Genomic DNA, 22,299 nt, shown 5'->3' with positions numbered 1-22,299 from the left:
TCCTAACATTCCCAACCACTGGCCATATTGACTGGGGCTGATGGGAAATGGGAATCCAAAAACTTCTGGAGGGTCACAGCTCAGCCACCCCTAACATATACAGAAAGCAAATCTGCAATTAAGTAATTGCCAGTTTCTATACATTTTATACAGCATCATCAATTGTAATGATGCTTATGCTTCATTATGCTTATGCCCCTTATGCTTTAACAGAGGGGCATAAGGAACATCCAAAACCATTATAATTTTTAATTACACAGCTTATGCCAAGGATGGAAAGTGAACTAGCAAGCCCTGCTATGGAGCAGTAAAGCATCTGGAGAGGTAGGATACAAAATAGGGTGAAGAAAGGGTTGTGAGTGGAGGGGGGGGCTCTTTTCCCATCCACTGGAACCCCAGGGACACTCAATAAATCTGCTGCACCTGGAATTGGGTGAAGAGAGTGCAGCTGAATGGGACATAGCTGGGAGCAGCCTGAGGAATTAGCATTCACCTTGGGACTGCCTAGAAAAAGCAAGTCTAGAGTAAGAGACTAGGGTGATGCCTGCTGTTTCCATGAACTCTTCTTGTTGTGAGACACTTGTGGGTGAGCTGAGAGTTTGGACCCTCAGGTGAGAACCAGGAGGCTGAGAGGGAGGGTGTGTCAGAAGGGAAATGAACTGAAATTGATATATATATTAGTAACTTTGCATTAATGCAATTTTTTGATGTTACTGTGTATTTTCATAATATTTTAAATTGTCTGTTGTTCTTCCTTTTTTATCCTTTTAAATTAAATAGACCCTTCCCCCCAAGCTTATACTGTATACGTCAACATCTCACATCAAATAGAACTAATCTGCAGAAAGGATTTTATGATCTGGAAATAGAGACTATGTATGTACTTTTGTAACCAAATAAAACCTTTAATAAAAATATTTTTCTAAAAAAATAAAAATTAATTTAATAGAAATTAATTAAAATCAAAACTATTAAGAGCTAATTATTTCAAGTAAACATGGGCTGACAAGAGAGAAGTCTGAACTGCAAGTAATAAGGTTAGACAGTAGAACAGAATCTCTATGGGTGAATCCCAACTCACCTCCCTTAGCAAATTGTTCTCCTTTTCCTTCTGCTCCAGCAAGGTTTCCAAGTGGTGCACATGCATCTCTGCCTCGGCCAACCGTCTAGTCCGCTCATGATCCTCCTCTGTTGCTTTTGCTGACAGCCCCTTGCTCTGCAACATTTCCAACAACTTTTTGATGGACTCATCACGAGCATTTAAGGTCTGCTTTTGTGTCTCAATGCGCAGCTCCATTTCTTCCAAGGTTTTGCGGAGCAAGAAAAGTTCCTTGGCCTGGCGCTCATGTTCTGCATGAAGCCGTTGGAAGTTCTCCTCTGTAAGCTCTGTCACAAAGTGCTCACTGGATCGACTGCTGCTGTCTTGCTGGAAAAGCTGGTTCAGGTCCCTCTGGATCCTAAGCTCATCTTGAAGAGCTTGGATTGTCATCTGCATATGCTGGAAATAAGAAACCCAAATCCATGAATTCACTACGTTAAAAATGGAACTGTAAAGAAATGAACAACATGAGGGGCCCAACTCTTTTGCATAGCAAACATATTGCTTCCCCAAACACTGAAATATGATGAAAAGACAGGCTAATAAAACAAAGAAAAAAATAACATTTAATCCCATGTTTTTTGTATGAAAGCACCTTTCTAAATCTTCAGCAACCTGAGCAATGCATTGGGGAAAATTACACTAATCTGCTCTGAGCTTGTGGAATAGAGAAGTCTAACAGAAAGACATAACAAAAGAAAAGGGGGATTGGGAAGGAGAAGGTAAGACCACAGGGCCAAAACACCAAAAAAAAATTCTCCTTGTAGGTCTTTTTTGCTCCATAGCAGGAGAAATGGGCAAGCAAGAGTTGAACACTGCTGTTCAATCTGCCTGTGATGCCTTCAGGCAGCTGTACCCAACCATCCACTCTCCCTACTGGATTACCTTGGAGCCTCATCACAGTACACAAATTGTCAGGGTCTGGCTGAATGAAGAAGAGTGGTGGTAGGTACCACCTGGGGAACCCCAAAGGGAAACCCCAGAAGAGGACAGCTCAGAGCCAGAAGATTGGTGGTGAAACACAGAGAAGTCAGAGGGAAAAGATTGTGGGGAGGTGTCAGATGTTGAAGGGGCAACAGGGTTTAGTGAGCAAAGAGAGCCGGTAGCAGGAAGCAGTTCAGACTCAGAGGTTGAAGCAGGTGTGTGTGTGTGTGTGTGTGTGTGTGTGTGAAGAGCTTGCTGAAGAATGCTGGGACTCTCCCTCTCCTACTGCAACAAGCTCCCCTCCCCTCCGATCTCCAAGAACACACAGGATAATAAGAACAGAACAGTGACCAGAGGTGCGTAGGCATAGTTTGAGACAGCTTGTGCAACATCTAGGGGTGGAGACTTAGAACAGTGCAGAGGGAGGTAAAACCGTCAGTCCTGGCAACTGCTCTATGGTGGCAAGAGCTGCTGGGAAGTGTTCTGAGTTGCATACTATTTCCTTGAATAAATAGCTAACTTCACTGACAACTGCCTCTGCCTCTTCATTCTGACATGCATCTGACTCCAGCCTTGACACATATTGGGCTTTTAATTAAAAAAAGAAAAAGTAAGCTGGAGCCCTTGTGCAAGCCTTACACTGCAATCCTAACTATATCTACTCAGAAGAAAGTCCTACTGAATTTAATAAGGTTTAGGATTGCAGCCTTTCAAAGTAAATATCACCCTTGTGCAAGACATCCATATTATTTTCTCAGAAAACAAAATGCATGAAAATGGACACGTTCCACGAAGCTTCACCCATTGGTATAGATAGAAAACAAGCAGCAGAACAGCAATGAATACTCATGACTGAAAAAATGGGCTTGTATGGAAGCCAACATGTCAAAAGTGTACCTGGAAAGCGGGTTAAGCAGGAGCAGCCATTTTTTTCTTCTTTAATAGCATTTGGGGTAGAAGAGGAAGGGTGATGCCTAAAGCATACTACAATGAAGTAGAAACACTAAAAAGTCTTCAGTTTCTTTTAAAAATATCTAGCTAATCTGCTCTTAAAAGCAGTTTGCATTCTCAAAAAATAGAATCTGCTTAATGCACATTGGAAGCAAAGACCTGTCTGTCCAAAGGGATTCCCTGCTGACAATCTGTTTCCACCCACTCAAAAAAGCTAGCAAAGGAGCTAATGTCAGGTGTCCAACAGTACCTTGCTGATGTAGAATGTGCCAACTCCAACACATATTGCCATTCTAACTTTATAATTGCTCTGGGATATCAGACCTGTTATTTGTATGGAAATACAAGAGCTATTTCTGTAGTGTTTGAAAGCTTCATTTAGAAGCAAAGCTATGATTTTAATAGGATTTAATCTATCTGGCAATCCCACAAATCAACTTACATTTAAAAGAAGTTCTTGTGCTGAATTATCTCAAAGGCAGCAGAAAAGGAAAGGGATTAAAAATTCTGCATATAAGTAGCCTGCTACTAGTACATTTGTCAATTTTGTAAGGCTCAGGAAAATGACTCAATTTGGTTTAAGGGCATACACGTCAGTGCATGAATAGAAAATACAACCACTATACATCCCACAGAGTGTAACTACAGGATGCAGGAAAGAGGAAGCAAAGGCAACTTGTTCTATTTATTTTTATTTTATTTACTAAATTTGTATACTGCCCTTCATGTGAAGATTACAGGGTGGTTCGCAACATAAAACTACAAATGCCCCAGTGAGCAGCCCAGTCACCAAATTTGCACCAGCTGAAGTTTCCAAACTGTCTTCAGAGGCACAACCCTACCTTGAACCACTGTGATTGGGCACATCCCACACCTTTCAGTTTAAAAACAACAAAGTCCCTGTATTGAAAAACACATAAGTTAAAACAGGTTCTCACAGCCAAGATAGTCACTGGCCTCCTCAGCAGCCTCAGCTTTTGCAGGTGCAGGCAGTCAGGGCCCTGTCCTCCTAGGTCAGGTGGAAAAGGCCTGCAAGGCAGGAAGCAGGTCCCCCATATTTGCATAACCCTATTCCTGTGAATAATTTGTTTTAATTGTTTTTAATTCTGAATTTTAAATTGATGTAACCTGCTTGGGGACCTGCTGGTGAAGGGTGGGTAAGGGTGGGTAATAAATTTAATAAATATTAATACCATTTATGAACATGTTTAACTCTATAATATGTGGGTTTTAAAAATACATTTTTGTTTTTTTTAACTGAGAACTATATTGCAAAAATCAGGTAAGTACAAAAATTTCCCCAATAACTCTTAGAAAAATAAATAAATAAAAATGTACAAACTTATATCCTTTCATAGGGCATTTATATGAAATGAACAGAAATTGTTTTAAATGTATCTACTAGGTAATGGTCCAACATGTGTGTTGGTGCTGTGGATAACTGATGTTAAAGCAGCAGAAATTGCTTAGAAAATAATGTATTTCTGGTATTATATTCCTTACAATTTGAGAAGGATGTATAGTACATGAGGTTCAAAATGTTGATTTATCAACTTTATTTGGGGCCAAGTCCACCAAATGTGCTTAAAATAATTGCTGCTTAAATGATTGCATCAAGTGGACTGGCTCTGGAAGATATAATTCTTTGAGCTCAATATATCTGTGAAACTTTTGTAAGAATGCAGGACCCTGCTGGATCAAGCCAAAGGCGCAACTGGTCCAGCATCCTAGTCTCACCAGAGGCCTGTAGGAAGCCTGAAAACTGGAGATGAGCGCAACAGCACTCTGCCCATCTGCAATTCCCAGCAACTGGTATTCAGAAGCATTACTGCCTCCAGCTGTCAAGGCAGAGCATAGCCACCATGGCTGTTCTTCATGAATTTGTCTAATCCTCTTTTGAAGCCATCCAGGTTGGTGGCTATCGCTTCCTTCTATAGGAGCGAATTCCATAGTTTAACTATGCACTGTATGGAGAAGTACTTTCTTCTATCTATCCTGAATCTCCCCCAACATTCAGCTCCAGTAAATGTCCACAAGTTCTGACCATGCCTTTGTACAATGTATGATCTCCTGTCATATTGAGAATGCCTGATGTCAAAAGTCACCAAATATTTACTTCTGGTTCATTTACTTGCCTGGAAAACAAGATTTAACTTTGTTTGATAAGATGTCATCAATTCAGTTTTAAGGGACTGAGAGAAGACTTTAAAACATTTATATTGTAGTACATTTATATTTCATTTTAAAATGAAGGCTAGTTTGAAAGATAATATAATTGATGTTTTAAAAATCCAAAACAAAATGTTAAAAATCATATTTTTAAATCTATTTTTATCCAGGCTAGTCTCTATAAAGGGAAGTGATGGCAAACAATAGTTCAATGACAAACATGGAACTTTGACAAAATGCTAATCAGCAGTATCTGAGGAGGGAAATCTATGACTGAGTACACCTGAGGAGATTACCAATATGCTAACATATGGACACTTTGTAGCATTATGTTGACAAGACCGTCTGCTGGTACAGATGCCAGATGAAGACACAGCACGGAACTTGTCAAATCACCACTGATAAGCCGGGGGAGGGGGATGCCTTACATATTAAATTAAGTGTAATCAGATGTTCATGATCTGAAGACTAATCAGAGTCATAAAAGATTGAAAGACTTTGTATCTAACAAATCCCTATTACTTGCATTATTACTTTAAAAAATTGTAGGCTATTCCTTTCAAGAGACTGAAGGAGGACAGCACCATTGGGGTGCGGGGGGAGAGATAACAACTTGGTCCTTGCATCAAAAAGAACACAAATAAATAGATAAATCGGTGGTATTTCTAGTCCATTATTGACCACCTGGTTCACAATGACACAGAAAAATAAGAATCATGCTTAGAAATAGTAAGAACAACAAACAAATATTAAATGAATTAAGGAAACAGAAGTAATTTGCTAAATGACAACCATGTTAGCCTGCTGTTGTAGTAGGTTTTTACACTTTAAAAACAAGAAAATGTAGCCCACAAGAGCTACCAAGGATGCCACAGATTCTGTCCTTCCTTGTTCTGGTCAGCATCCCGTTTGCCTTCTCTGGCTCAAGTGAATGAGCCTCATGGCAGGTGATGAGATCAAGTTCTAAAGATACTGATGGGGGAACTCTGAAGGAGTGTTTGGGGGTGGAACAAATTATCTTATCTTTTCTAAATATAAGGTAGCTGGGATTCCAGACTAAAACCAAAAGGGACAGAGAGGGCATCCAAGGCTGAGGTGGATTTGTATTTCCCCCCCTCCTTTAATCTCCAAGCTTTCCAGCCACTGCTGAAGTCTGAACACTTCAACTTCTAATGTTTCAAACTGCTAGCTTGAAGTGTGAGAGACTAAATACTGATAAAAGAATAAATGAGAACTGTGAGGAAAACAAATGTAATGGTCTGTTGAAATATTCTGTTACAAAGATGGGAAAAATTCACTTGAAAAATGTATGCTTGTATCAAGAGATATTTTCTTATTTTAACACCTTTTATAATTTTATAATGTTATAAAATTCCTGAATCTAACTTCTATGGCTAAATGCCCTACTTTTCACCCTCTACTATAATACTGTTACAGATCTGTGGTAACAGAGGGCACCTATAACTGATAGAGTTGGTGAATGTTATAAATTAATGAAAGGGTAGGATGTAGCCAATTTTTGGACTACTGAAGGGAAGATGCCAGGCCAGTGGAAAAATACAGGCTAAGCTTCCTTTCTAGGCCAGGGCCTCACCTGGGATAGAAGCCATTAAGCATGATGAAAGGTGTTGGTGGCTCATCACATGGAAATCCTTGAGTCTGTGCCAACGGAGGTTGCCAAGGTTATGCTGAGCAATGCCGTAGGTTACAGGAAAATTATCACCTCTTAAAACTAGGCTTGGAATAGCAAGGAGAAGGCGGGTGAGCAGACAGAAGGGGAAGAGATGCTTGGCAAAGGGTTTTCTGGGAAGGAGAAGCAGGAAGTGGGGAAGGCTCCATGTGGGGGGCTGAAGGGCAGATGCCATGCAATGCTGGCTGAGGAGGCTGCATTGAGAGGTTGGGGGCCATGACTGACTGCTGCTTTGGATCCAAGCTCACTGAAGTTATGAGAGGACCAAAGAGGGACATTATTTGGGTGTAATGTTTTGGAATCTTGCTACTGCTCAGCAGAGATTGTGTGGGAGGCACATCTGCATCTGTGCATGCGCGGGTTGCGATTTAGTGCTTCTGCACATGCATGACCGCCAAAACCCGGAAGTATCCCGTTCTGGTACTTCCGGGTTTTGGCGTGTCTGTAACCTGAAAAAACGCAGCCTGAAGTGTCTGTAACCCGAGGTATGACTACTTCTGAGAGAGACATTAACACAGGGCAATACTCATGTGCGCAGTATTTTAGACAACAGAGAAATAAAATCTGCAAAAGATTTCCAGGCGATGCCTCTCAGTATTATTCAGGGCACAAATTATCCAAGATTCAAGAACAACAGAACAACTGAGTTGCCCTACTCCTAATGGAACCAGAGGGTGTCCATTGCATTCTGCTAGAAGGTACTAGTGGCAGACTGCATAACTAAGGTATGTAACAAACACCTTGTTGGCATTCTGCAGGAAACAACTTTCCATTCTTGTTTTCAGTTGCTTTCAACTGGCCAATATAAACCAGAGGAAGACTGTTACTTTCAGGCTAGCTGACATTCAGGGGAACTTGTATGGTATTACTGATCTTTTTCATGAGCTCTCTATAAGTTGCCAAGAACTCACAATGCTTCCAATGAACACTGGGGAACGGAGAAGAAACAAAAAGGAATTATGTCATTTCTGGCTTACGGCAAAGGCTCCTAAGAGTGAAACAAGTACAGTACCTATTTATCCCTCTGTGTCAGAGAACTCAAAGAAAGGGACCTTCTCTTGTTTCATTTCACATTGGGAATTTACAGAAGGTAGAAGCAGAACAAGGCCTGTCACATGCAAAAGACTTAGGAAAAGGCTGGTAATAGCTACCTCTTAAGAAAAGTAAATGGCGTTTCTGTGCGCTGCTCTGGTTCGCCAGAAGCGGCTTAGTCATGCTGGCCACATGACCCGGAAGCTGTACGCTGGCTCCCTTGGCCAGTAAAGCGAGATGAGCGCCGCAACCCCAGAGTCGTCCGCGACTGGACCTAACGGTCAGGGGTCCCTTTACCTTTTAAGAAAACGAAAACTTGTGGACCCCTGGTAATTGAATCTTCTAATATAGCCAGACCGTTTAGTATATCAGTGCCCTGTTCATTAATGAAATCAAACTGACATTTTGAGTGCAAAGACTGAATCTATTGCCTGGATAATTGATCATGTGCCAATTTAATCAGTAAAGACAAGTCAGTCAACAACAAGAGGAAAAGCTACCTTGCTGCATGAGCAGCAGACAGTTCAGTTTGCAAGGGTGGGGGGCAGAGTCCACACACCAAGGACATGGGCGTGGAAATATTTTTGGGCAGAGGGCCAATAGTAGGTGGGGCCAGACCCACATACAGACCCTTAACAGATGCACAAAGCTATATCCAATGGAAACAGAAGCAAATATTTAATTCAAAGTAATTCCACTCAAATTTCACCTATTTTCTCTACAGACTTTTAAAAGCTTTCCAACACACTTTAATCTGTCGTGACAGAAAAAACAAGAACTACTCAGTAATCCCAGGAGAATGTAAACAACTTCAATGTACAGTTGAAATGCAAAGTCCTGCTTTCAAAGCCTCAAGCTTTAAAATTTAACTGCATCCCATAAACTGCATGTTTGCAGTTGCAAAAACCACACATGATGTTTTGTGTATTTGCAAATAAACGTCTACCTCTCTGCTTACATTTCCCCTCTCTTCTTGTAGAGGAAGGAGGTGCAACAGTTTGCACAACATTAAAGTCTGTTCCCATCTCAGATGTTCTCTGCTAAATAATGGAGGGATGGAAGGCAGGACTGCCCCTACCACTTGGCAGAGGTGGCTGCCTCAGGCAGCAGATACTGAGGAAAAGGAGGCAGCTGTGAGGTGCTGGAGAACATAGCTCTCTATGCCATACAGCCTGCTCTGTGGCCTGAAGGAAGCCCACTGTCCTCAGGTTCACTTTTCATAATGCCAGTGCTGAAGTAAGATCCAGCCATCAGTTGGGTTGGCTTTTTTCTATGGAATAGTGGAGGTGCCATCTTGTCCCCATGTTAAGCAGCAAAATGTTTTGGGCCAGCCCAAAGAAGGAGATCCAGAAGGTTAGATGAAATCCAGCTGAAGCCTGCATCCAGCAAGTGCTTTCCAATCCCTGGAACTGACCCTTGAGAGCTAATTTTGAATGTTACCAGGGGGATCCCACTGTTATCGGAAAGCAGTGTTTCTATTAATGATGAGTAATTGCATTATTTTGACTATAAATGCTGACGAAGTACAGAATAGGGAACACTCATAAAACAAAGACTTCGGGCTCTCATGCTGCTGTCCACAAAGGGGTGTTCTTAGCTCCCCAAAATAGTCAATGTAAACTGCATGCAAATCAAATTGTGGCTCCATGGAGTCTTTACCCTACACCAGCCAACCTAATTAAAACCTTGGGCTGCAGCTGTTCAGAAAGGGGTATTCTGAAGCCTCAAACGTCCTCCATGGAGGCCACTCATGAGCCAGGTGGTGGTTCTGTAGAGTTACAGCTTTACGAAACCACCTTCCCCATCAGAAACTATTTCCTCCCTCCTCAATGTACTCACTTTACATGCTTCATCCATAGAATTACATAGCTGTGGAGATGGAAGTAACCCCAAGGATTGTTTAGTCTAATCGCAGTTATTCCATTTTCCTAAATAAACAGGGTGTGAAAGGAACCCCATAACTTTGAAACTATGGATTAAGATACCTTTCACAATAAAAAATGAGCTATTATGCAAGCAGGGTCTAGGAACTCAGGGTACAGACCTGTCTGCACACTGCAAATTCTACAAAGCAATTGCAACAGAGTTGTGTTGTGTGCTTGTCCATGAAGTCCTGAGGCAAGGTTCCTGCTAAGGTTCTAGGATAGGGATGTTCCTGGAGCTATGGCTCCCATCATCCCAGATCCCACAGCCCATCAGCTGGTTGAACTCATATATAAAATGACCCTGAATATTCACTTTTGCTTATATTGTTGGTACACTCATGTTTGGAACTGAGAAAGTCACAAACCTTGCACACCTAAGAGGAAAAAAGTATAGTAACCAGTTAAGATCTGGAATGTGTCCTTCAGTTATTCCTTGCATTTCTGCCAAGATATTATCCAAAAGCCTTGAAGATATATTTTTTAAATTATCAGATTAACTGATAGGCTGAAATGTGTTCGCAACTTAGTTCAAAGAAATCCCTAGTCCAAAGCCCTAGGTGGAAAAATCTGTTTATAATAAAATTTAGGTTGATCAGATTTACTCTAAAGGATACAAACGGACAACTGATATAGATGGCATAAAACAAGTTAATTAGAGGTGGACTAATTAGCGTGCCTGGTTTGTGTATCTCATTACATATTCCACATTGCTTTTAAATAGTGCCATTTATTTTTTGGACTACAGTTCTACCATCCTACCATTATAGTAGTAATTATAGTGGGCTCAGAAAATAAAGCTCTAGCAGTTTACTTAAATGAATAATTAGAATGGGTGTAAGGAATGACAGAAATAGGATATAGGAAAGCCACCATACCCCCACCTCTCATTAAGTAAGAAACCTTTTCAGTGATCCAACAAACAAAGAAAAAACAAACAAACAAACCCACAAACCAATCACATGTTTACATGCAAAGACAATTCTATTTTTTAAAGTAATATTCACTTTCAAAGTTCCAAAGCATCCTATTTATTCCAATTATTGCAGTATTTAGATTTCAAGAGGTGTCATTTCAGACAGATTCCAAAGTAGTATTTGAAAAAAATGTTGGCCTTTCACAGCCAAAATTCTAATCAACCACAAAATGTTCACTAATTCTAGGGACAGTCCTTTTAAAATGTAAAATCATTCTTTTAGATTTTGCCCTTTATCCATGTATTATGAGTTATATCAAACTAAGTCATACTTAGAGCAGACCCACTGAAATCAATGCACTTAAGTCCATTGGCTTTAATGGTTCTAATCCAAGTATGACTAACATTATTTATTAATTTATTGCATTTTCTCCAAGAAGCTCAAGTGGTTTACATGGTTTGCCCCCTCCTCATATAACCCCCACAACAACCTTGTGAGGTAGGTTAAGCTGAGAGGGTATAACCGGCCAACGGTCACCCAGTGAGCTACATGGATGAGAGAGGATTCGAAAACTAGATTTTCCGGTCCTAGTCTGACACTCTAACCACTATACCATACTGGTTCTCAACAATGCATATCACCCTGTACTTTCCTTATCTGAACTGTGAACTAGAGAATTCTGATGCATACAAAATAAATTAAAAAATTAAAAAATTGTTCAGTAGCTCCTTAGAGACCAACTAAGTTTGTTCTGGGTATAAGCTTTCGTGTGCATGTACACTTCTTCAGATATACTGAATGCATAGTTTGGAACTACATGAAGAAACTAGACACTATCCTGCAGTTTATATTCACTCTCTCCTTCCTTAATACACCACTTACTCCTAGGTTCTTGACAAACAATTGTGGAGACTGACTAACTGGTCTGACACAATTCTCTTGATTAACACTAGCTCCTGTCAGACAAGAACTCCAACACTTGCAGATTAATTTTTAGCCAGGTAGGGGGCAGCTACCACAACTTGTCTGTTTTCCCCTTACTTCCTCCACCCCCGGTTGAATAATGTAGTATGAAAAATTATTTGGTTGTCAAAAGTATACAATAATCCTAGATTCAAAATCAAAAGATTAATTCAAATTAAGGATGGGCATGAGGGAAAAGATAGCATAAAAAAGAAACAAAAAACCTTACACTAAGTTAGAAAATCTTAAATAACAATTTCAAAGGCACTTGTGAGGAAGCAAGGATCACCCATTATGTTTAGGAGATTTCAAATTTTCATATAAAATAGTTTTCATTTTAACCAAGTGGAATTAGGGGAGGTAGATCTTGTAGGGACATGTGAGGTTGGGTACACTTCTAGTAACAAGCTTTTGAATGCAGAGGAGCAGCCAGGGAAATGGGCCACTGGTACCTTTCAACAAACCCTGGAAGGCTGACATAAAAGGTGAGAGTAGGGAGAAATTTCCAATCTACACCTGGTAAAAAACCACCAAGAGTATTTCCAGCCTGTGTGCATGAAGGATACTTGAAAGGTAATTGCTTTGGTTACATAAACAAATATATTAAACTGAATATGAATCTAGGCTTTATTCTGAAAATATTTTAAGACCTTGACCTTGTCAAAAGAAACTCTGACTATCTTTCATCAACTGTCCCCTACACACCTTAACAACATGCAAGGAGTATTTGCAAGACGTACATCTTAGTATTAAAAAATATACCCTGCGGCAACAAATTTTATAACCAAATTGTGTATTATGAAGAAATACTTCATTAGATATGTGTTGGGTCTACTGCCACTGGATTCAAGTGGATTTAACCAAATTGAAATGCAGCGAGAAAGGGAATAGTTTCTCTTCAGTTTCTCCATACTGTTTATAATTTTATAAGTCTTAAAATCTAGAGTCTAAATATTCAACCATATGTCACACAACAGTTTGACAAACTTCCAGGAATATTTGCTGAGCAAGTTTCTAACTATTCCTAGTACCCAATACATCCAACAATTTCCACGTTACAAAGATATAAATCTTCTGCTCACTTCCTTACAGAGAACTCTCGCAAAGAATCCTAGAATTATACTGGATTGAGCTGGAATAGTGAACTGATGGGAAAGGACTGGATGCTCTCCCCCCACTTCACTGTTCTCTTATGCCAGCGGTGTCCAAACTTTTTTCAAAGAGGGCCAGATGAGGGCCGACCAAAGGGCCAACCACAGTTGTTGAGCTTTTTTAAGGATTGAAGTTGTTGAGCTTTTTTTTATGAGGTTGAAGTCGTTGAGACCGACGGCCCGGATTAGGCCCCCAAGACGGACTCTGAACATGCCTGTTAACATAGCTGCAATGTGGATACAAAATCTGAAACAGAAAAATCACTTTTCCATGTTCCATGGTGCTACTTGGAACTGAATATACTGAATCTAGATCAATAGAATAATTTGTCTCAAGTTCAAGACTGCCAAGGGAAATTCTCTGAAACACATTCATTAAAACAATTGTATCTACCCTTCCCTTGCAGAGTTCTCTTTAGATTACTAACCTGGTTTTCTTCCTGTACAACTCGATACTGTTCTTTCCAAATAGTTATTTTGGATGCCTCATCTTTCCTCAGGGCTCTTTCCTTCTTGAGTTCAGGACTCCAGAATGTCTTGATACTGTTCATGGAGGAGCTAAGTTTACTTTCTTTCACCTCTACATCCTTGCGTAGTAAATCATTTTCCCGCAACACTTCCTTGAGCTGCGTCTGCAGGTCCATTATAGTGTTGTCCCTCGCCTGGCGCAGTGAATGAGGCACTGTGGATGCCATGCTGACAGGAGGAAGATGATGCTCTCCAAATGCTATAGTATCACTGGCAACCCCACTACTGGCAATGTTGGGGCTGCTGCCCATAGCAGTCATCCTAACACCGTAAGGCAGACGCCCCCCAGATCGTCCAAGAGTCATGGTGCTTTTAGGCGTGTCTGCACCCACGTTCTCATGGTCACTTAGGTACATAGGGCCTGAAGTGGCATAGGCAGCATTTAAGGATTGGATATTTTCCATAGAAAGAGTTTTGCCACTGCCACCCCCAGTACTACTTCCAGAACTGCCACCTGTGCTGTTGGTTCGACGATGGCCCAGCCGTGGCGATCGTGGCAGCCTTGGTGAACGCCCAGGACTCTGGCTACTTGGCTCAATTTTACCAACTGACCGAGCACTTCCATACATGATTGAATTTATGATGCAAGGTAACCAGGTAAGGACGAGTTCCTCTGAAGTTTCTTGACTATAGTTTCTAGTCTACTTAAGGCCGATCACTGTTTATAGTAGGTACAAGCTTTCATTTCTGAAGACATAGTTTCCTGGAGCTGATCATCATCTGTAAGAGAAAGAAAGATATTCAGTTTCCATTCTCCAACAAGTGTTGGTTCCTTATTTTCTGTGAAGATTCAAACATGCAAATAGAAAAATGTCTCTCCGGTACTTCTGATTGCCCTTTCTGTTCATGCTCAACAATATGTTCAGGCCTCAAATTATGTGTTTGCCCCTTTGCAGTTGCGTGGTGGAATGCTACAGGGCACCATCTTATCCCAAGTGCTCTTTAATATCTATATGAAACCTCCTGGAGTGGTCATTAGGAGAATTGGGACACCATGTCATGCCTCAGGAGAGACTGTAACCTGAATGCAATGGTGAGCTGGATGAGGACCAACAAACAGACTGAATCCTGGTGAAGGAGAGAATCGATGGGTGAGCAGCTCCCAGGTCTGCTAGTTCACCAGTTCTGGACAGAACTGCACCTGTTTCTTCAAAAAAACAGGTGCATAGTTTTGGGGTACTCCTAGATCCTTCTGGTGGCAAGGAATGCTTATTGGTATACCAACTATGCCCTTTCCTTACTACAGGTTTTAGTTATCAATTAAATTTATAACCTGCCCTCCTGCCTAAAGGAGCCCATGAACAGTCACAGGCAAAAAGGTTAACAGTATCCCTGCTAGTTGAAGGGAAATCTAGTGTTTAATATAACAAGTGGGATGGACTTACTCTTCAGCAGGTCTATAAAACATAATGCCCAGAATCTTAATAGATTCCCTGGGGTTCCCAATGCAGTCACACCTACCACACTGGTCATTACAACATCATCAAGGCAAGGAAGCAATGCTCTTAAAAGGGAAAAGGGTTGACCTACCAAGAGTTGCAAGTGCATTCTTTGACATTAGCCTCTCCCTTAAATTAGCAGCCAGGGTAAAAAGGTGTGGGGTGTGCATATGTCTGACAGGCAGAGAAGGGTGTGGAATGGGTGGTGGTTGCTTAAGAAGCAGACATGGGTGACAGACATTTAGGCAGGCAGGATGTAGGGGAAATAAGTTTGGGGTGCAAGGGGGGTTGAGAGTGCAGGTAGGACAACCCCCAGTGAATTAAGTTTGATAACTATGGGTCACACTGAGCTATGCAATCCCTGATTGTTTGGGCTTCCAATGTGTTGTGCTGGTGCCCTTGATGAGTTAACCAGTGGTGACTGCAAATCCACTTCGGCCCAGCCATGTCTTTACCTGCCCGCCACCTGATGGGGTGGCCTCACCTAAAACACCTCACAAACCAAATGGAGAGGGCTGGTAGGCCTGATTCAGCTCATAGGTTGGAGATCTCCCTATCCCAAAAATAGGACATGGGAAAGTGGTTTAGCTTAGAAAGAGCTAGGAGTCACGGGGGATGCTCTGACTGCAAAGGGACAATTATGTTGGTAAATGGATTTTGGCAGACAAGATATGGATGAGTGGCATGCTAGAATTGGATGACAAGGGTCTCTATACTGACCCTTTCCACCATCAAAATCAGTTATTTTTTCCTGTGAAGAATTATGTCTGACATTTGTTGAAAGATGGCTGAAAAAGTGTGGAAGAGTTCATCACAAGGTCAGAACATCTGTTGACTGGGAAGAAAGGAATGACACTAATTGCATTGTCTCTAGGTACAAACAGACTGACGACTGACTGTTAAACCAATTAATAAGAAAACTACCAGGTATTCAGAATAGTAGTAAAAATTTATCAGTATCACAGTGTTCCACTAAAATTGAGGACATCACCAACTTCCTCTGGAAGTTCACCATACCTCCCCAGATTTTGTGTGGTAAAACTCGAGTTGTGCATGCTTTATACCAAGGATGTGGGGAGGGGGAAAGCATGTGGGGAAAGAGCAGGAGACCCCAAAAAGCCACATAGGCTCCTACTGTTCAAGGAATTTAAAAAGGAAATTCAGTATTTCCATAATCTATCCTATTTTTAAAATCAGTGGCAAAAAAATAAATGAATCACATCCTGACAGCAGCAACAAAACGAGTGGTGGGTGCCATACCATCTGCCATGATGAAATGGGGGTTGGGTGGGATCCCTAAATATATAATTACATGAGAGAATGAAAAATTATTCCATAGCAAAAAAAAAAAGGGGGGGAGAAAAAAAATCTGGGACAACCATTTAGGTCCTCCCATCAGATTTGTAATATAATAGGGATGAAATTTTGATGGCTGATTAAATGAATTGGCCCAATTCAGTAAAACTGACCCATTACAATAGGCAATACAATTCCAAATCTTTTCTTTTAAAAAACCCTAAAAAAACCCACCAAAAACTATGCAGCAAGGATATAGACCAGGGAGGGGTGGGGAACCCTTTTGGCTCAACAGGCCAGATCTTAATCAGTCCCCATCGCTGCCAAACATCTGTGACAGGTAGGCTGGAATGCGTTCAGTTCAAGCTCCAATAATCTGCAGTGGCTGGCTACAGTTCTGAGTTCCTCATGGGGAACTCAGTGCAACTGACCTAGCCGGCTTACTCTCACTGCAAATCAGCAATGTCACAATTTGAAGCACACTTTAAGGTTTCCAGTCACACACTGGCAGTCACACCTCCACACATTTCTCACTGGACATCACAGATGAAAGGAGGTACGTGTGGGTTGGGGAAAACAGCCTCACAGGCCAAACTGGGATCTCTGTTGGGTCAGATTTAGACTGCCATTGCAAGTCTTTATCTGCCTGATCAGAATGAAGTCTCAATATACCATTGAGTTCAATGGGGCTTACATCCAGATAAGTGTGTAGAAGAATGGGGTCTAAGTTAGTGTTACTGAAATCAATGGGACAAGCTAGTCATGACTTAAGCCCCACTGAGCCACATCACTTTTACCTTTGTCACCACAGCTACGGTATATATTTCAACTGCCATAAAACAAAATAAGAGAGGTCATACCAACTTCTTAAAATCCACAAAACTAAATTAAAGAAGGGTTTTTTGGTTGTTTTTTTAATTCTTCCCTTGGATATATGTTGCAGCAACATTTATAGAGTTGCTACATTTTGGTTCACATCATTCCAGGTCTCCCTACTTTACCAAGTATACACAGTGTTTGGAAGTTACAAGACTGCTACGTAAACTAGCTGAAACATAAGAATCTCTGCCCTCCTAACAATATATTTAAAGATGGAGAAGAAAAACATGGAACTACAGCCAGACATGGAACTGCCAACCCTGACAGAGGTGTTAGGAAGTGAGAGGATACAGTTCCTGCACAGAAATGCAAGTGTGACCTTTGCAATGCACACCACTTATTTAAATTCCAGGGCATGGTAACAGGTCCTTTAAACTGTCCTTCCAAATCCTAGTATCCACAGACCATAGAAAACAACTCTGAATGTCAGAAATATAGACGGTGTCACAACATTTTAAAAAAAATAAACCACCCTTGTAGTTTCTGAGAGAAAGCAGATTCACATCATATACAGTACTCTTCAACGGTTGATATGAGGAAGCAGATGGATTGGCAACCGCCTGTGTGCTGATAGATGTTCTACACATAAACTTACCACTGTAAGACAATGATAGGGACCAAATATATACCTCCAGGCCTCTCTGGTCCTCAGAACTCACAAGGCCATGTCCACTTATGGCTTGTTCTTTGCCCTCCTTTAGAGTAGCAGAAATGTGACCTGAAACTAGCATAATATCTCTTGCTTGTTACCCCTGACACAAGGCCCTTTGGATGAAAGAAATCCTGCTGTAAGACCTACAGAGCCATTTTTCCTCAAAGCTTAGCTCATTTTTCCCTGCAAAATAGCTTGACCTTCAATAAATTATCAGATTAGAAGATCCCACAAAGCTTTCTATTTTCCCTCATGAGAAGAAATCAGAAGCTATCTCACTTGTCTTCCTTCTAAACCTTTACCAAATACTTACTGTATTTACTACTTATAGGTAGCAAAGATATTCAGGGACTGTTATGGCTGGGAACTTTTAATCTTTAGAAAGAGACTTGTGGGCAAACTGGCAAGAACAACAACAACAAAATGTTAGTGACCTGACCCTATCAGTATTTTCCAAAATATACAGGAGTAGCCAACATGGTGCCCTCCAGATATTGTCAGACTACAACCCCCATCAGCCCCAAGCTTCATGGTCAATGATCAGGAATGAATGGGTATTGTAGTCTAACAGCTAGAGGACACCACACTGGTTACCCCTATTATATGCTTTTAAACCTGGAGCAATTGCTGTGGGCATCATGCAGTAGCTTCTTTCAATGCTCCATTCAAATGCATGCATAATTCCCACTTTTAAAAGCCACACTACTTGCAAGCAGTTCGAAAGCACGTCAGAGTGCAAGTAGATAAACAGGTACCGCTCCAGCGGGAAGGTAAACAGCGTTTCCGTGCGCTGCTCTGGTTTGCCAGAAGCGGCTTAGTCATGCTGGCCACATGACCCGGAAGCTGTACGCCGGCTCCCTCGGCCAATAAAGCGAAATGAGTGCCACAACCCCAGAGTCGGTCACGACTGGACATAATAGTCAGGGGTCCCTTTACCTTACTTGCAAGCAGTATGATTTTCTTCAGCTCTCCCCAGATTTCCCACTCCTTCACATACACTTCACTCGTTTATGCTATGCAACTGGGGTAAGTTTTTTAAGGAAACAAAATCAAATCATTAGAATCAGAGCTGGTAGAGGAGCAGTCTCCAGTCAAAAGCTCATCTCAGATGCAAACTACAGGAAACAGACAAAGCTGCCTTATACAGCTGATCTATCTAGATCAGTATTGTCTACATGGACTAGCAGTGGCCCCCTAGGATTTCAGATGGTGATATTGATGGGTGCTGCTGTGGACTGAACCTGGAGCACCACTCTACATGAAAACCAGGTGCTCTACCACTAAGCTACCATCCTATTTAGAGAGGCCTAGCCCCATTGCACACCCAACAGTTTTGGATTATACATGAGAATCAATTGTGGATAGGACTGGCCTAAGTTACAGAGTTTGTGCAAGGATTAAATCCTAATTCCTTCAAAGTGCATCACAAAATACAATCAGTCTTGTGCTCATTATTCAAACGTTCTGTGCACTTCCTGGAGTGGAGCTAGGTACACATTTGCATCAGCTCTAGATAACATGCCTGCCTTAAATCAGCCTTTGCCAATGTGATGCCCTCCAGATGTTTTCGACGACTCTGGTTGGCCCCAGCCAGCCCAGCTGGTGAAGGCTGACTTATACTATCCATCAGATGTTAGGTACATGAACTTAGGGCAGTTAATGATGCTTGGAAAATGGATTCTGACTTTCCTAACTCCTGAAACTGGTATTTGCTTGCTCTCAGGATGTGCACAAAAATACCATCTTAATTATGCCACTGTCAGCTTGTTCTTAAACACAATCAGGCAAGGCGTATTCAAACTAGACCTGTCACTTGATTCTTCTTTCCAGAGGCATTCTTGCTTCTTACTCACTATTTAAAAAATGGATTGCTGTGGGTGGAGAAGTCAAGTCTGTGTTGTGTAATGGATGAACATGCCTAAAAGCAAAGCACATCCCTGCAAAGCAATAACCAGACAAAAATAACAAAATACCAAAACCAGTACAGGAGAGGCTATCAGTGCATGTACCTTTATCAATTCCTAGCAGATACAAACTGAATGAACAGTATAATACTAATATACCAAAAATCACATTTAGGATGAGGAACACCAATGACATTATGACATAGGAGGGGGAAAATAAGCCACCCCTCCCTGTACTGACAGAACTCTGTACATGGGTTTCTCTGGCTCCCAAAGTCCAGAATATAACAGTTTTGCCCGTTTATTATCTTTTAAAAAATTTTTAAACGTGTTTGTTGCTGTAGATGACTTTTTAACACTATGCTATTATTATTTTATTGGATGCTTAATTTTAAAAAATTAACACCTCTAATATTTTTTGCACTCTAGACTTCAGCCTCTAGAAATGTTTAGGCACCACAGTGTCTTCTATCATGAATAATCAAAACTAGTAATGTTCTTATGTTCTCTGCAAGATACAATCAATACAACTTTACAGAAAAATGGATTTGTTGTAAAAATATTTATGGCTTCATCACTCAAAAGCAGGGGCAGGAAATCATATCAAACCAACAGGTAAACATTTTGGAATTTAAATTTAAAAATGTTATGTGCTATACAAAAGTAATTTTTTTTGTTCAGCAAACCATTAATAAATCAATAAAATATCAAAATGTTGTTTGCCAAAGGAAACACACTATTTCCCCCCTAAAAACTATTCTAAATAGTTAAGTTATACCAGAGAAACATGCTATATTGACAACATCTAACTCAGATTGTGCAAAATCAAAGTGTTGAAATCTCTTTTGAGATTGCACTGACTGTAATTCTGCTTCTTTTTAAAATGGTCCATTTAAAATACTCAGAAGCAGTTCATGTACAGCACAAAAATGATCTCAAGTGACAAGTTATGCCAAATTCTAGGCAATACTTCTTAAACTGTATTATATGATGATTAGGACAAACCCTGCAGACTATACACTTTCCTAACCAAGGGTGAATATTTCTAAATATGTGAAACTGCCACATACTGAGGTAGGTTAACAATTCATCTAGCCAATCTATTTTCAATGGCAACAACTCCTATACTTCAAAACAGATCTTTCCCAACCCATCTGAGAATTTTTAAAACAAAACTGAAGATACTGTACTAGGGATCACCAATCCCAACCCCTGCAAGGAAATGCCATCTATTTCTGCTACCTCCACAGCATGAGCCCCATCCCATTATATTTGATGGAATTACCAGAACAAGGCAGAGTTTCACAATCCAATCAGAGTTAAAGACAAAATGGAATTATGAAAGATAAGCTACTGTTTAAAACTCTTGCTCATCTTATGCACAGGCTCCAGAAAATATTTTATTAGTACACCATTCCAGTAAAGGATAAATTTGCCACCATACCAGAGATTTTTGATTTTCAGGTCCTGTACCTAGATGCATTGCATGCCAAATTCCTCAAGAAGGCTGCTTGCTTGCCATTCTTACAATGATTTGAACCATCAGCCCGCTCAAGGAAACAAAAAGCGAGCACCTTGTTATACTACTGGACTGCCAAGCCACAGAAAAAGATGATGATCGCATCCACCCCAAGGTTAACAGTTGCTAACATGAGGCAGTGAATAAGAGAGACGGCTACGAGACTACATGATCCACTGTGCATTTATCAAGCCACCTATCGAAGAGTAGCATCAGCTGTCAGGATGTGCAAAAGGGCTGCAGCGCCGGGCGAGAAGCTGCAACAATAGGTGCGCCCATGTCCGCAAATCCGTTTTGCTATCCTCCCCCTAACAAAAGAAAAAAATTATTTCACTGGCTGTTGCCGACGAGGCTGACAGGTGGGGCTCGTCCACCTCCCCGCCGCCGCCTCATACTAACGGGGTGGGGTCGAGGGAGAGGCCACGGTTCTGAGCACAGCAGGGAGCCTCGGCAGAGCCAGTTTAGGGTGGGGGGCGGGGAAGAGGAGGCATCCTGGATGGAGCACCTTTTCCCGGAACGTGGATGCCCGGCTCGTGTGGAGGGGACGGGCCTCTCCCTCCCGCTTCCGTGGAGCAGCTGATAGGCCCCGGGTCAAGGGGTGCCAACTATGACCACACACCCGGCAGAGCCAGGCGGGCAGGCCCCACCCGACCTTCCCCCCTTCCCTCAGCGACACAGACCCTCGTCGAGACCCTCATCTCGACCACCGTCGGCTTCACCTCACACGCCGCACACAGGCCCAGTTCTCTGACCTGCCTCCGGGTCGGCTGAGCCTCCCTGCCACTGTCTGTCAGCTGCTGTGGCGGCGGCGGCGGCACCGAGCAGGCTGGTCTTCCTCCGCCCGCTGCTCCCCTCACGGCTGGCGCTCCGGCTCCTCCTCACCCGAGCGAGCAGCTCCCCGCCCGCGCCCCCGGCGCGAGGCGAACACCAAGCCCCGCCTCTCCCCTGGCGCGAGCCCTGCCTCCCCTCGCTCTTCGCCGGCGCGCGCGACACGCTCAAGACCTCTTCTTCCCTCACACGCCCGCCCCGCCCGCCTCACGCGACCATCGATGGGATCGATCGATTCACTCGTACTACACCCAGCATGCTCCGCTTACAAGCCTTCCCACTCGCCCCCCCCTCCCTCCCTCCCTCCGCCCGCCAACCACCACAAGCTCACCCGCTCACGACCCTCTTCTTGGCCCCTCCGCTCTCCGTAGCGCTTCGTGTCCCCGCCCACCTTCCCTGCCAGCCATTCGGAAGCCAATCGCGTTAGTCGCGCGGC

At 42.1% G+C, this 22,299-nt stretch overlaps 1 protein-coding gene across 12 annotated transcripts in view; it reads right to left on the bottom strand.

The window, feature by feature from the left end:
- Positions 1 to 22,271, bottom strand: part of ERC1 (ELKS/RAB6-interacting/CAST family member 1) — a 163,619-nt gene extending 141,348 nt beyond the window's left edge. For 3 of the 12 annotated variants that reach the window (XM_053407143.1, XM_053407144.1, XM_053407149.1), the window contains exons 1-3: positions 21,788 to 22,037; positions 13,247 to 14,066; positions 1,082 to 1,498 (exon numbers count right to left, since the gene is read on the bottom strand). In XM_053407143.1, the coding sequence (XP_053263118.1) occupies positions 1,082 to 1,498; positions 13,247 to 13,915 (1,086 nt within the window). In that variant the 5' untranslated portion in view covers positions 13,916 to 14,066; positions 21,788 to 22,037. Of the gene's footprint in view, positions 1 to 1,081; positions 1,499 to 13,246; positions 14,067 to 20,960; positions 21,066 to 21,787; positions 22,045 to 22,194 lie in introns of those variants that run through there. The other 9 variants (XM_053407146.1, XM_053407147.1, XM_053407141.1 and 6 more) reach the window with 8 other exon arrangements.
- Positions 22,272 to 22,299: the final 28 nt, after the last annotated feature.

The sequence above is a fragment of the Podarcis raffonei genome, chromosome 10, assembly GCF_027172205.1.
Source record: "Podarcis raffonei isolate rPodRaf1 chromosome 10, rPodRaf1.pri, whole genome shotgun sequence".
In the NCBI taxonomy this organism is placed as follows: domain Eukaryota; kingdom Metazoa; phylum Chordata; class Lepidosauria; order Squamata; family Lacertidae; genus Podarcis; species Podarcis raffonei.
Note: the sequence above shows the minus strand (reverse complement) of the source record. Positions and strands in the feature narration are given on the sequence as shown.